Source organism: Haliotis cracherodii, unplaced genomic scaffold, assembly GCF_022045235.1.
Source record: "Haliotis cracherodii isolate W230 unplaced genomic scaffold, xgHalCrac1.p SCAF_5, whole genome shotgun sequence".
NCBI lineage: Eukaryota > Metazoa > Mollusca > Gastropoda > Lepetellida > Haliotidae > Haliotis > Haliotis cracherodii.
This window is the reverse complement of record NW_027266308.1, coordinates 34889295-34905955: the sequence shown is the minus strand read 5'-3', so window position 1 is coordinate 34905955 and position 16661 is coordinate 34889295. Positions and strand designations below refer to the sequence as shown.

The following is a 16661-nucleotide window of genomic DNA, read 5'->3' as shown; positions in this document are numbered from 1 at the left end:
TTCTAGGTTTGTCAGCACCATACCCGTGTTCGTGGGTTTCACCAAAGTGGTAAACGTCTAAGACCTGCATCACTTCGGGCTTTCCTCCCACATTAAGCTGACACGCCGTGATATAACTGGAATACTGTTAAAAGCGGCGTTAAACCCAACTCACTCACTCACTCACTCAACAAACACGGATGAAACTGAATCACAGCTAAAAAAACACGGACTCTAGCTGTACGAACACGGAAGCACCTGAATTACGGATCAACAAACGCGGAAGCAGGTGAATCACAGCTCCACGGATGAAACCGAATCCCGGCACTGGATATTATTATACTACTCAGTTGATAGAGAGGTTCCGGATACGGTTGTCAGAATTGAGAAGTTTATACTTTCAATACAGTTATCTGAATATTGTCTGTGTGAGTGGTATGTGTTGCCATATGAAGCCATCATACCACGCGTCCATCATTTCCCCACACCTCAATAGGTTTTCTGACAGTGTTCCGTCAGAATGATTTCCAATGGAAAATTAATTTCATCGGTGTCTGATTTACGAAGCCTCCTGTCGGATTATCTGCCACTATAAGAAGCATTACAAGTATTACTTAAACAGATGGTGTTTCCGAGTGAATCGTAATTACCTACATAGATGCCGAATGTTACCTTTGTAAGCTGCCAGTCAGCGCGGCCATCGATCGGACAGCCAGCTACAGTTAGGCTTCATCTTGCGATACGAACCTCGATCACTCACCGGCCTTGCCGTTAAACTGCCCTGACTTTTGATCGTGCAACAAGAGCAGAATTGAATCAAAAGGCTGCATATTAAACACTTAGCATGATAAAGGACGTTGGAAACTGTTGAAGTGTCAAGCTAGGAAGATAATACGCCACTAAAACCCGAGGAGAGATAGGTTAATCCAGGTCTTATCTGAAGTTAGAGCCATTTGTCTCTGAGCTCTTCTTGTTTGTTAAATAGGTTCCAATTACTTCATTATCCCTCTTACTGGACACATTTCCCGCGAGATTGGCTGATGCATATATAGTAGTTCTAAACAAGGAGGATCGCGAAACTGTCTTATGCTACCGACATTCGCTGAATAGCTCACGAGATGTATTCTTTTGAAGAATCGTCATGTCTTTGGTGATTAAAGTACAATATATATTCGAAACAAGTGTGTACTCAAGTGATTGTTTTCAAGTAGAAACAACTATAACGTAGATGGTACAAAGACTCGCAGTTGTTGGTTGACAAATGTTGTCGAGAGACTTGTAATGCTTTACAACAAACTACTTCAAATGGACCTTTCAGGACATGCTTCACATTTTGTAAATATATCATTGTAACTGGTTCTTGGGTGCAGGTTGTAATTTACTAATAGGACGGAAAATAAGATGTAAACAGCTTTGAGGTTAGTGTTCCTTCATGTGAATGTGTATTCAACAGCAAAGACATCCGTATTCCGCTATCCACATAAGGTTCATTTTAGAAGAACCGCCATATACAATACTCAAGAATCATTGTGTTAAGAATTAAGTTGTAAGACTTGGTGGGGTTTGCGAGGGGGCAAGACGACCGAATGCTACCCCTGCAAAGTTTCCTTTCATAATCGTGCACCATCTGATGATCGTGGGTTTGAATACCTTGATTAATCGGTACAATATCCGTTCACCATTTAGTAAACGCTTACAAAATGCTTCAATCTAGATTTTCCACCAACATAATGCTGGCACGTCAGGAGATAACTGCAACATTGTTCAAAGTTGCGTTATGTTTGGTGATAGGTTTTTTTTAATGTTGTTTAACGCCGCATCACTCAGCAATATTCCAGCTATGTGATGACGATCTGTAAATTAATCTAATATGGACCAACCAGTAATTGATATCATGAGAATCAATCTACGCAATTGGGAAACGATGACATGCATCATCCAAGTCAGCGAGCCTGACCACCCGATCCCGTTAGTCGACTCTCACGACCAGCATAGTCGCCTTTTACGGCAAGCATGGGTTGCTGAAGACCTATTCTAACCCGGATCTTCTCGTTTAGCAGCGTTGTGACATGTCCATTGTTTCAGCCACACCAGCAACCCCAATCTACTCCGGGCCTTCAAGCTCTCTGTCCACCTGTGGATGGTCATCCATTGGATCGGATGTATCTACTACATGGCGTCAGAGGTAGGTCACTGTTCCCATCCCTCACTCTTTCCTGAAAACTGGCAACTGTGTCGCCAGTCCTCTTTCATAGTCTCTTTGTGGTGTTTTACATGTGTCGTGTCATCCGCTGTCCACATAAGCTTCACTTTTAGAAGAACTGCCCTATTCATTACCCTGTAATAGACATCTTGATGGGATCAATACACGACAAGTCAAAGAAACCAAAGTGCTTCCGTGTTTATGTCACTCTAGTTAATCTAAGTTGACTTCATTCGGCGTCACGGCGGAATCCTTAGTCGCGGGGACTACGTTTGAAGATTCTGCAAATAGGAGCCCAGACATTGTTTGTACAACGAGCAGATCAAGGGCGAGACGTTGTTTGTATGTGAGTGATGTGGACTGGTCGGTATAAACACTGTGTTCAATGCCCTGCAGATGTTGCTACTGGTTAGAGGCGGTCTCAGGAACACAGAGTTAACAGTACTGGCATCCGGAATACATACAAGAAGGGCTCTATTATCTTAAGTTAATCAGACGCTTATCATTTTATCTTAACCAACCGATCATCGGGACGACATTCGTACTCTACGGTGGCTTTGGTTGTGGGCAACGATGCCACATCATAAGATTCCGGTTACGTATAAGACTAGTATCATTTACTAGAAGCATGTGTATGTTCAAAATGCAAACTAACAGAAAATTTTCTAAAATGATAAACACGTTGCTTCAATTACTATAGATTTTTAGGTTTAAGTAAGTATATTTATGCTCGAATTCCCGATACTTTGTAAAATATATTCTGGAAACTCTACACAACATATAACTGAAACTGTATACTATAATGCATTTATTTTAAACTGTGGTGTATGTATCGTGCTGTATGTCTCTCAGAAATGCTGGTGAATGAGTCAAAGACGTAACTTGAAAAGGAGGCGATAGAATAGGGCCTTTTTCAGGCCTACTTGAAATATCAAATTTTAAAGTTTTGAAAATCCTTGAATATTGGAACGAAAACTTAGGCAGACCATTAACCTTTTCTCGCTCTTACTCTTGCAAGTTTTGGACTTCAGACATGGTCAAATTCACACTTTGGGATACAATGTGTGAAAAAGGCAGATATTTAGAACTTCAAATGAAAATCTAAGTATTACTACGTTTGAAGATCTAACTATGAGTAAGTCTGTGACCCAAGATGTTCTTTTTACTGTATGTTTGTACTATTTTATGCATACATCTCCTAGAAAATCAGCTGGGGTCAATACTTGCTGATGGTTGAATGTTAGAAAACGCTTCATGAAAACCCCTAAAATCAGCCTGTTTGACACATTTTATCCTTACTTATGCCCTCAGGGTTTCATGCAAACAAGCAATTGTTGCAAAAAGCAAAGGTTAGTTCTCATTCATATGAAAATATCTAATATCTTTCATTACAATTTCTAAATATGTTTTAATTGTGCAGCTACCTTGCTCCCAAACGGTCTCTTATCTTATCTTGTCCTTCATACGACATATTTGATACAACAAATAACTGTATAAGGTACTTTAGTGAATCGATGTATCCTTTCAACTCAATCGTTGTGGTTTGAAAACAGAACGTAATATATCATTGAATTTGTGCACGACATATCCCGGGAACTGTAGGCAATATGTTCTTGAATCTGTTACACATATCTTTGAAACTACACGTACTATATCACTGAATCTGTGTACGACATATCCCGGGAACTGTAGGCAATATGTTCTTGAATCTGTCATATATATATCTTTGAAACTGCACATAATATATCATTGAATCTGGGTGTGACATATCCCAGGAACTGTAGGCAATATGTTCTTGAATCTGTTACACATATCTTTGAAACTACACGTACTATATCACTGAATCTGTGTACGACATGTCCCGGGAACTGTAGGCAATATGTTCTTGAATCTATTAGATTTATCTTTGAAAATGCACGATATATATCATTGAAACTGCATGATATATCCTTGTCAAATTATATTCTTATTATATCCAGAACGAAGGTAGTCAAACCTATTTATACCAATGATCCTCTTCTAGTATGAAGGTCTGGGCAGCAACGACTGGGTGTACCCCGACGGCGAGGAATACAGCGCCCTCGCACGGTCAGTTCCTTCACTATAGTCATCGATCTGTCTTAATGAACTGCTACCATTTGAAGTCTTACTTCTGTATACTAATGTCGAAATCCTGAACAGTAGCCGGATCATGCTGGTGTAATTCTCATCGTCCGACTACGCTGGAGATCCTAGACGGAATTAGAATCTGCATTTAAGGGCCGCGATGCTGAAGGTTATCATGTCTCTGCAGCCGATGTAGATCCTACACTTTGATGTATATCTGCTAATAGTCGTAGACTCGGGTCCGTTTGGGATCAAGACTCTACTTTGCTTCTTTTACGACCACAGTTATACAGATTGTCGAATTAACAACCATCATTATTGGTCTGTTGTTGCACTGGTAAAACCCATGCTTGCAGAACACATCTATTTGCACCTACATGTCATTATGTCTATAGACCACTGGGCTGACGGTCTCATGGCAAAATGTTTTGATTTGTTGCTTTGAGTGAAGGTTTAATTCATCCGTAGGTGGTATGAGAGAGCTTCCTATTTTTTATATAAAAAAATGTCAAGGCTCTGGTTTCCGATGGGTTTAACATGGCACTAGATCTGGCAAGGACGAGGTAGGTTGGAGAGGTCCTGGAAATGGAAATGTCAAATTTGAAGTAACAGAAAAATTTGAAACATTGAAATGAAAGACATGTTCAGTGACTCGCAGATGACTTTTTTCTCTCTTACACTTGCAAGTTTGGGATTTCTGGCGTTGACGAAATAGATGAGCATGTCTAAAATTAGAGAAAAGGGTTGTGTTTTGAGAAAATCGAGCTACTATCAGCAAGTGACTCAAGATGAATATACATGTTCTCTGAAATTTAGTTTGAATGAAAGACCTGTTCCTGTTCATATTAATAGGAAAATGCTTCTTCAGCAACCCATGCTTGCCTTAAAAAGGAGAGGGAATGCTTTATCAAACAAGTTACAATAGTTCATACCATATATGCTGTCTTGACCACATCTCGGGTTTTGATGGGCCAGTCACTACTACAACAGACCCTCGAAGATCCGGGGTAGACTAGGTCTTCAGCAACCCATGCTTGCAGTAAAAGGCGACTAACGGGATCAGGTGGTCAGGCTCGCTGAATTGGTTGATGCATGTCATCGTATCCCAATTGCGTGGATCGATGCTCATGATGTCAATCACTGGATTATCTGGTCCAGACTCGATTATTTACAAACCGCCGTCATACAGCTGGAATCTTGAGTGTGACGTTAAACAACAAAGAAACAAACATCCTAACAAATTCTAAGAATTTGCTCATTTCTCAAATTATGCAAATCCTACTGTCGAATAGAGCCTTTATGATACATTGTCCTATGGTATAACATACCACCATGTGTCCATACCATCCATGAAGATTCCTTCTCTGTTTCCAGGAAGTACATCCGGTGTACGTACTGGTCAACCATGACACTGACCACAATTGGGGAGAGACCCTCGCCTATCACTGACCTGGTAGGTTTGTCTACCGTCTATTATGACTGTCTACTATTAACAGTCAACTTGCATATCTTTAATCCGGACAGTGCAGTATAAAATCCTGGATTAACGAATCGTGGCTACGTATCATCAGAAATGCACACGGAATTCGACAACGTGAATAATGGCCCATATTTACCGAAACTTTGACTTACCGAGACTTCGTAAATATGAAGAGTGGCGTTCCCAACGAAATTGTCCGATTTTGGAAACCTTTCATATAATATGAAACAAACTGTTTTATCTCGTTAAACTTTACTTCATTCAATACCCGCAGTAACGGTTGGATATTGGTCAACATTTGCAACTGACTATGTTAGAGTACCTGCTGTTACAAGGGTGATGTCCCAAAGGAGGTAGTAGCTTAAACATTAGCTAGCAGCAATAATTAAGTAGGTAACTTGAACATTTTGAATGCGCTCTATGTTTGTGTATGTTCAGTCCGTCTGTGACGTGAATCCCACTCGAGATGGAAAGCGAACAGGAAATTAATTTTTGAATAAAGAATAATCTCCGTCCTTGTGACGCAGTTGTTAGCATTGTATGAAGTTGCTCGATTCGAGCCAGCTGTGTTAGTGTGGAAATCGGGCACTGAATGTCTGCAAAAGTAAATGGTTTCTCTCCAGTGAAGGACAATCTTTTTCTGGGACAGATTCTAAGAATGTATTTCCTGGCGTACAGTGCCGGGGGGGATCAAACGTCCCTATGTACCGGAAATAACATGAAGAATTTATAAAATCTTGACACGGGCCCCGAGGGGATTCCCTTAAAGTACATTCAAACCTGTCATCGGAGCATACTTTCACAAGCTTTGACAGTCGGGAAGACCGCGGCATCACTTCCGGTTCTCGCGTCTCAGACACACACCAGCATGGACATTCTCAGGAACCTGTTGCCGTTGTCAGTCAGATTGAATGGGAAGAATAAATGGAATCGGGTCTTTTTGTCAGGTGTGAAGTCAAAGAAAAAGTCAAATTTAAGTGGGCGAATGAAAAGTTTTAATGAAATGGCAAAACATGTTTTCTTGAAAATACAAATTCCTTTTTGTCTGATGTATCCAACTCATACAACCAGTTATGATGCGCGAATTCATTAAAGAGTTGTGTTTACCCATAACGCAGTATAATGAGGTTGTATTTGCAAATGAGGTCATAATTTATTTAAATATAATACATGGACCTCGTCCATAAAGTTGCCTTTAGTTTGGTATTAGCTTTGGATGCAGAGTAGGAGGAGATTTCAAAGGATAAATGATCAGACAAGTGTAACCTCTTCGTCAAGAATCTACACGCTGTGTGTTCTCCCGTTGCAATCCCTCATAGGTTTTCGTTTCACTCCCATCTCTAACCTCTCATTGTCTCTTGGTTCACTCGACTTCGAGTTAAGGGGGGGAGATTGGGTTGTTTTTAGGCGGATACTAACTGTGCCTTTCTCAACCTTGTACCAGGAATATGTCTTCACTGGCTTGACGTTCCTCATTGGCGTTTTCGTTTTCGCCGCCGTTGTTGGGAACGTCGGTGACGTCATCAGCAACATCCACGCTGCAAGACAGGATTTCCAGGCACGGTATGTGGGACAGCAGTGTCTAGTCATATTACTAAAATGCAATATTACTAGTATACCATTCGATGACGTTGAACAAGATTTGATAAGGCCAACAAAGGTGAACATCATGTTTTAATATAGCTGATATGAAACGTTTGTTTTACCCACCTGTGTCATCCGCTTTACCTCCCCATGAACAGAATGGACCAGATAAAGTTCTATATGCAGCACCGGCATGTCCCCGAGCATCTTCAGGATCGGGTGAAGAAATGGGCGGACTATACGTGGAACAGGTTGGTCCCGAGCTCATGCTTATACATTGATATTCCAAATGAACCCTTAGATATTCCGACCCGTGAAGATTCCGGGGTAGAATAGGTCTTCAGCAACCCATGCTTGCCGTAAAAGGTGACTATGCTTGTCGTAAAAGGCGACTAACGGGATCGGGCGGTCAGGCTCGCTGATTTGGTTGATACATGTCATCGATCCCCATTGCGTGCTCATGATATTAATCACTGGATTGTCTGGTCCAGACTCGATTATTTACAGACCGCCGCCATATAGCTGGAATATTGCTAAGTGCGGCGTAAAACAACAAACGAACCAACCAACCTTAGATATTCCGCTATATATGGGTAAGATAATCTATTAAATAGACGCAAGGTACCAACGTCGTGTTTTAATTCTTTACATTTTATTCATTGACATTTGCCGACATTGAAACCTGGGTTATATACTCCCCAACATTCAATGGTTTGGACACACGTTTCGGAAAGGTTTGATCGGAGGTAATCTAATTAAAATACTGGACAAACGTGAAGAGTAGTAATTGAGTGAGTTTTGAATATTGTGTTACGAAACTTAAGCAATATTCAGCAATATCAGCAATAGGGTCTTCATACATTGTACCCATATGGAGAATCAAAATCCTGCCTTCGGCGGGACAAGCGATCGCGTCTATCACTGAGCTACCTTACTGCCCCTAAAGTCGATGTGCACGCTAAAGTCTGGAGCATGGTTACAATGATGAAGGATATGGGTAGCGCCAAGTGGTACGACCAACACTATATGTATCTGGTACGACCCCGGGGATGAGCCATGCGAACGCTATAGATTTCTTGCAGCTACAAAGGGTCTGATGTTTGATATGTTTTGAGTTTTTACAACAAACAATACAGGTTCCACTTAAAAAAACGGGGTTCCAGTTCATCTCTAAGAATTCAATAGGATCCTTACTGCATGAAACACCTTATGGTCAATTTAATCCCTATCCCAAATTGCAGAGAGGTTATGTTAAAAGTGCAATGTAAGAAATCAAAACTGAACTACCAGAATGGCCACTGAAGCTGGTTCTTTTAAGAGTCACGTAATTTTCTCTTGCCAATTTTTAGAACGTGTATGCGACCACAGCCTCACGTTGACGATCGACACACGAAAGATAATGGCATGTTATATGGGAGCAAAGATCATAAAGCAGACATTTCTCAGTAACAGCATTTATAGGAGGGTACTTTACTTCTAGTTAGTATGTTGTGTGTTTTTATAGTCCAATAATATCGATTATTCCAAAGGAGGAATCAGGTTCAGGAATAAATACAACACAAGGATGGTGCATTTTTACAGACATGACAGCGGTATAGAACAGTACATCGTGCGGAAGTAACAAAGCACAATGCCAGCAGCAAGCGCCAGCCGAGTCAGATTAATCCATCTTCCTACTTTTCGACAACCACATTTGAACAATAAATCGGAAGCCCAGTGTACATTATGTGTGTTCCGATGCTGTATCGGTTACGGTTTGAGTCAGTTATGATATCCGCACAGTTAGCTTAGTTCCACAATCACAATGGTTCCGTTATCTTCACGGTGAACATGGTGACGGCTGCCCTATTGCCCGCTCTCTTGTGTCCTCCGTAACGCACCGTGTGTCAGTAGGTGATGAAAGGTGATGCTTCAACCTGTCAGGAATATGGAGTAGAGAAGTTTATCCGTTATATATATGGCGTCTAGCAACACATTTCGAGGATATGATGATTTAATAAAACTGGTTGTTCAGATTTAGACAATAAATATGACTGCTTGTTCTGAGGTTTGACTGTTGTGTTGTACACGAGACAGCGGTACAGATATTGTTTTGTAATGTTTCTTTGAAAGCATGAACCAAGAACGTATGGCACAGAGACGACCAGTAGATCCTGGAAGCGTATTTCTACTGGGGCGGCCAAACGTGACCCCAAAGCCTTAAATCAAATGAAGCCCATATGCTTTTGACAGATAGGGACCTTCATATTGCTGTAACTTCTGATAGTTGTAGTGATGTCTGGTTGGAATCAGCGGGTGGAGCTTAACGCTGTTGTAATCTGACAACGCGATATTTTCGCGACGACTTGTTCACCATAGACCAGGTCTTAGAATGTGGTTCTGTTCAGGTGGATATACATGTATATCTGTGTTTGCTAGGACCAAGGCTACAGGCGAACACTGTGATGCTAGTTTAGTGTATACACCCGTGTATCTGTGTTTGGTAGGACCTAGGATACTGGTGAACACTGTGATGCTAGTTTAGTGTATACACCCGTGTATCTGTGTTTGGTAGGACCTAGGATACTGGTGAACACTGTGATGCTAGTTTAGTGTATACACCCGTGTATCTGTGTTTGGTAGGACCTAGGATACAGGTGAACATTGTGATGCTAGTTTAGTGTATACACCCGTTTATCTGTGTTTGGTAGGACCTAGAGTACAAGTGAACATTGTGATGCTAGTTTAGTGTATACACCTGTGCATCTGTGTTTGGTAGGACCAAGGCTACAGGTGAACATTGTGATGCTAGTTAGTGTATACACCTGTGTATCTGTGTTTGGTAGGACCAAGGCTACATGCGAACACTGTAATGCTAGTTTAGTGTATACACCCGTGTATCTGTGTTTGGTAGGACCTAGAGTACAGGTGAACATTGTGATGCTAGTTTAGTGTATACACCTGTGCATCTGTGTTTGGTAGAGGGTTCAGGCGAACATTGTGATGCTAGTTTAATGTATACACCCGTTTATCTGTGTTTGGTAGGACGTAGAGTACAGGTGAACATTGTGATGCTAGTTTAGTGTATACACCTGTGTATCTGTGTTTGGTAGGACCAAGGCTATAGACGAGCCCAGTGTGTTGCAACTTCTGCCAGAGAGACTGCGGACAGAGATCGCCATCCATGTACATCTGGAGACACTAAAGAAGGTAATACAAGATGTGCAAATGACAACTCCATGGCCACTCATCGTAACTGAGTAAGTGAGTTAGTTGAGTTTCATGCCGCTTTGAACAGTATTCCGTTACATCACGACCTCTTGGTTGAATTTTGGAAGGAAGGTCCGAAGAGACGCGACCGAAGACAATATGGTGTAACCTTCAACCTCTGACATTGTCGTTATACGAAGGATCACATTTAGGAAGAATTTGGGATTCGAACTTAGGAATATCGAATCCTGAGTAAAGTCTGAAGTTATCCAAGTTTTAGACGTTAATCACTTGGAAACAAGCCCTCGGTAATAACCACAATGACAGCGAATCTGATATTCGAACAAGTGATATTAGAATTTTAGACAGCATAAGGGTCGGAACCCAGGTCAGATAATGGCGACACCTTAGACCACTGGACCACCCGTCGCCTCCAGAAATAACGAAGTCATTCATAATGCACAGTCATCTTACATTTGTTTATTACTTCTGCATAAAATAATCATGAAAATAACTGGATTATATTTTTAAATTTCAAAACAAGGTGAAGTGCACTTGACAATATTGCTGTTAAATATGACCATATCATACAACTATATACAAGATCAAGAATTGCTGTCCAGGTGAAGATTTTCGAGGAGTGCGAGGAAGGATTGTTGAGGGAGCTGGTGCTGAAACTGCGGCCCCAGATCTATTCTCCGGGGGACTACATCTGCCGCATTGGAGAGATAGGTACAGCATTACAGACACACAGTCACCCCTTTGGGGGCTACTGCTTGGTGTGTAGGGGGTAGGGCCTTGAAGGAAAGGCACACAGGTTTACACTCTGTCGTGCACACATAGCCGTCCTTTTGGGGCTGTGTTTTGACGTGTAGCTGTAAGCGCCCTGAGAGATGCATAGACAAGGGGTGTATTTGACGAATGAGGTGGATCCTTGGACCATTGGTACCTTGGATCCTTAAGAGACGTCTCTAAAACAGAGAGGCCTGTGGTCTAGTCCATTAATATGAGGAGATCCGAGGTCCAAAGGCTTGCCATATAGAAAGCCTATAGCTAGAGCATTGATAGATTGCCGGATAGGTCTCAGATAGACATGTATACGTGATAGAACGATGAGAGAGAAAGTCAAACAGCATGATGCATCTCCTGAATGAGGGACTCATCCTCCGAGATGTTTCAGGCTGATGAACATATTAGTTTTGCGACTTTATTCATCTGGGCAGAGTCTTAGGACAGACACATACAACGCAATTCACAACAGCTGAGTAAAACCGTAAAAAAGATGTGTAACGATCTTTATGGTTCAAACGATGTGTTAGTTTCTAAATAATGCTGTTAACAGTCGCAAGAGAATAAAGATTCACAACCTCCACTTTTATGTGCAAACACAATTGTCTGCGCCCAGAAACAATACTGTATCATGGTGCTCCCTGATGTAAAATCATGTATGTATGGAAGTCCATGGGGACGTTCCCACTATGCACATATGTATACTAAACGAAGATAAGGAAAACACTCATTTTATTTTATTTTCAGGTCGTGAAATGTACATTCTGAACCATGGAAGGGTAGAGGTACGTATGTACAAATGAACTACATAACTCCATTATATTATTCCACAGGCTTTCCGTACAACATAAATTTTTATACATATAATTTACATATATTCTAAGTAATATTTTGATAATAGAGATGACAAGGTTACAAGCCCCATGACAGAGGCCCATGTATTGCGATATTGCCTGAATATGTCCTTGCGTTAGTCCTTTGTGTCCTTGTTCATGGTAAGTGTGGGAAGGTGTATACTTGGCACTGAATGATCGACTGACTGTCTGTCCCAGATCCTGGTCCCTAGCGCCGTGGCGGGCCAGAGGACTCAGGTGGCCATCCTCACCCCGGGAAACTACTTCGGGGAGATCAGCCTCCTCAAGTTGGACGACGGCCAGAACAGGTGAGATATTACCAAAGTGTACTGTTCAGTTGAATGTAATGTGATCAAAATTGAAACTGAAGCGCTTCATCATTCAACCTTGCACTGTCTCAAAGAAGCCCAAAATTCCACAGGCAGTTTAAAGTACTTCAACATTCAACCTGCAGATTACATCAAATTCAACGTCCTTCCCCTTGCAGCCTACACCACACTAAAGACCTTCAACATTCCACTTGCAGCCTACACTACACCAAAGTCCTTCAACATTCTACTTGCAGCCTACACCACACCAAAGTCCTTCAACATTCCTCTCGCAGCCTACACCACACCAAAGTCCTTCAACATTCCTCTTGCAGCCTACACCACACCAAAGTCCTTCAGCATTCTACTTGCAGCCTACACCACACCAAAGTCCCTCAACATTCCTCTTGCAGCCTACACCACACCAAAGTCCTTCAACATTCCTATTGCAGCCTACACCACACCAAAGTCCTTCAACATTCCTCTTGCAGCCTACACCACACCAAAGTCCTTCAACATTCTACTTGCAGCCTACACTACACCAAAGTCCTTCAACATTCCACTTGCAGCCTACACCCTGCAAAGTCCTTCAACATTCCTATTGCAGCCTACATCACACCAAAGTCCTTCAACAGTCCACTTGCAGCCGACACCACACCAAAGTCCTTCAACATTTCACTTGCAGCCTACACCACACCAAAGTCCTTCAACATTCTACTTGCAGCCTACACCATACCATAGTCCTTCAATATTCCACTTGCAGCCTACACCACACCAAAGTCCTTCAACATTCCACGTGCAGCCTACACCACACCAAAGTCCTTAGACATTCCTCTTGCAGCCTACACCATACCAAAGTCCTTCAATATTCCACGTGCAGCCGACACCACACCAAAGTCCTTCAACATTCCTCTTGCAGCCTACACCACACCAAAGTCCTTAGACATTCCTCTTGCAGCCTACACCATACCAAAGTCCTTCAACATACCACACACAGCCTACACCATACCAAAGATCTAGACCTTCAACATTCCACTTTCAGCCTACACCACATCAAAGTCCTTCAATATTCCACACACAGCCTACACCATACCAAAGTCCTTCAACATTCTACACACAGCCTACACCATACCAAAGTCCTTCAACATTCCACACACAGCCTACACTATACCAAAGTCCTTTGACATTCCACTTTTAACCTTCACCACACCAAAGATCTAGACCTTCAACATTCCACTTGCAGCCTACACCACACCAAAGCCCTTCAACATTCCACTTGCAGCCTACACCACACCAAAGCCCTTCAACATTCCACTTGCAGCCTACACCACACCAAAGCCCTTCAACATTCCACTTGCAGCCTACACCACACCAAAGTCCTTCAACATTCCACTTGCAGCCTACACCACACCAAAGTCCTTCAACATTCCACTTGCAGCCTACACCACACCAAAGTCCTTCAACATTCTACTTGCAGCCTACACCACAACGAAGTCCTCCGACATTCCACTTGCAGCCTACACGCATACCTCATCCTGCACTCCAATATTTCCAATGATCAGCTACGATCATTATTACGTTCCCCGTTACAAGCGCGAACGATTTTAATCCCTCGCTGCATGCAAAAAGACAATGTAATCTAACGTCATGTACACTATAAAACCAGGAGCAAGCAACGACACGGTTCTATTTATCACACAACATTAGAGCATTGAGTAACAAACCGATGGTATCTGCCATGGACTTATTAATGCTATAAATCTCCTTTTTCTCCGTTTAAAGAGCCATACGTTCTGTTCTGGAATTATACGGTCCAATTCCGCAAAAAAACATGTTCGAGATCGTATTTGAATGGCTTGTGTACATTCATGCCTATATTTTTATCAGACGTACAGCGGACGTACGGGCTATCGGCTACTCAGAGCTACTGTGTTTGTCCCGTCGAGATCTCCTTTCGGTGAGTCACAAAACTGTTTATGCAAAACGAATAAATAAGGAACATTTTACAATAGACGCACCGGCGATGTTATTGTGCCATGATGTTGTTGAATTCAACCTTGACTTTACTTGGAAGCATAAAATGCTTGATTTCATTTTTTATTGACTTGAAGTTTTACAGATGTATCAGTGCTACTGCTGTAACTCAAGGCGTCATATTCCTTTGGGAGAAGGGCTGTTTAAAACCAAATAGTGTGGAATATTCAATGTCACATTTCCATATTATGAAACATTTATAAGGTGACAAATTATGAAATAGCAAGAGCTCTTTGTCTTCTACATATGTCAGTGGGCTCTATAGAAAATACTCGCAATAATTGATCTCTCTATTATTTAAGTTATTATCATTAACATATGAGTATTGTTATACTAGTATCTGGGGTTATCATGTCTTTCAAAGAAAGACAAAGGGAGGTTGTTTAGCCAAGTTGTTAAAGCGTTAGCTCGTCACGCCGAAGATCGGGGTTTGATCCCAATGTGAATCAAATATAAAAAAACCCTTTTTGGGTAAATCCAAACTCACTCACTTTAATATGACAATAGCACAATGTAGTAGATCAATTAATTGGTGTAAGGATGAGTACAGTTTTACACAAGGTAATGATTTAACCTTAAAGATATGTCCTGATATATCCTGATATGTTCGGTAAACCAGGGCTGTCATTGTTTTGCGTTGTGTTGCGTTGTGTTTCTGGAAAATTAGTACAATCCGGTCGCTGTCACTGACGGATATTTGATTGCAAGAATCTATAACCCTGCGACAGACAGTTTCACTCTCTGAGCGACAGCTGGCTTTGGGATATTGACTGCGTAGTTAACGCATGAGTCGAGCACCTATCTCGGCCAGTGGGACTATCAAGCACAATTCTTGTTCATATTCCTTGACCTAAAAACCACACTAGCCTATTTCTTCAGATACGAACTGGTCTTCAGTAACCCCTGTTTGTGGTAAGACGTGACAGACCGGATCGGTGGTCAGGCTCGCTCTCTTGGTTGATGAATGCATGTCATCGTATCCCAATTGTGTAGATCGATGCTCATGATGTCAATCACTGTAGTGTCTGGTCCAGACTAGATTATTTACAGACCACCGTCATATAGCTGCACTAGCTGCTGGGTGCGGCGTTAAACAACAAACAAATAAATCAGATGATCTGGAGATGGGTTTTGTATTGTTAGTAATTGTGTTGAATTAGAAATGTTGCAAATATTGAATGGTCTGTGTAGTAATTATGAAGTATACCTTTAACTGACAGGAGGAAAAGTCTTTATCACTTCGTTTGTTAAATTTACACGTTGTAGCGCTGATGGACACATGTATATTTTGACCGTGTGTGCTTGCGTTTTTGCTTGCGTTCTTGCTTGTGTAGATGTTCCTACCAAAATCAAGGTTTTAATGATACTTTGTGGGTGAAAGTATTTGTATTTATTATGTTGTCTAGGCACTAACGTTTAACAGATTCAGACTCCGACTTCAGTCAAATGAGTCATGACATCACCGGAAGTAACAGGTATAACTACCCGGCTGCGTCTGACCAGACAGATACTGATATGACATCATATCGTATGACATGTATTTGTGGATTCCTGGTTAGAATACATCTCCAGCATCCTATGCATATCGTAAGCGGCGACCAAATGGATCGGGTAGTCAGGCTCGTTGACACGGTTGATTGTATGTCAATGTAACCCGGCGGTGTGGATCCTATTTCATAGTGTGAATCACTGGATTGTCTGGTCCAAACTCAAGTATTTACAGGCCGCCGTCATATACCTGGAATATTGCGTGTTGCGTCAACCAACAAACAAACAAACATGCTACTTATACACATGCTGATTGTCCTAGGCCCTTGTGGAGTACCCAAACGCAAAAGAAATACTGGAGGCCCAGGCGAAGGAACGGTAAGTACCTTTCACCTGACCAGACAAATCTTTAAGTGCCACTTGCCTTGAGGACCAATCGCTTTCAAGTGATTCAGATGTTGGCCGGATGTCATGTTAAGGTTCGTTGTGATAGTAATTGTTTCTAAACAAAGAAATATGTTATCCAGTAAGCCAATGATAAATGTTTTTGTATCTCTTCAATATGCGGCATTGATAGCACAGTGTGTAATGTGCACGTATGACACACACATGGCACGATTTATCATAGGAATGAAATATGAAGAGCC

The 16661-nt window shown here is 41.7% G+C and overlaps 1 protein-coding gene across 4 annotated transcripts in view; it reads left to right on the top strand.

Annotated features, from left to right (window-relative positions):
- The window catches only part of LOC139443313 (cyclic nucleotide-gated channel alpha-3-like), a 70470-nt gene that overhangs the window by 46319 nt on the left and 7490 nt on the right, over window positions 1-16661 (top strand). For all 4 annotated transcript variants that reach the window (XM_071224293.1, XM_071224291.1, XM_071224292.1 and 1 more), the window contains 11 exons: window positions 2065-2164; window positions 4206-4270; window positions 5663-5741; window positions 7213-7331; window positions 7511-7603; window positions 10445-10541; window positions 11165-11273; window positions 12078-12115; window positions 12383-12492; window positions 14380-14449; window positions 16337-16392. In XM_071224293.1, coding sequence (XP_071080394.1) covers window positions 2065-2164; window positions 4206-4270; window positions 5663-5741; window positions 7213-7331; window positions 7511-7603; window positions 10445-10541; window positions 11165-11273; window positions 12078-12115; window positions 12383-12492; window positions 14380-14449; window positions 16337-16392 — 936 coding nt within the window. The remainder of the gene's footprint in view (window positions 1-2064; window positions 2165-4205; window positions 4271-5662; window positions 5742-7212; window positions 7332-7510; window positions 7604-10444; window positions 10542-11164; window positions 11274-12077; window positions 12116-12382; window positions 12493-14379; window positions 14450-16336; window positions 16393-16661) is intronic.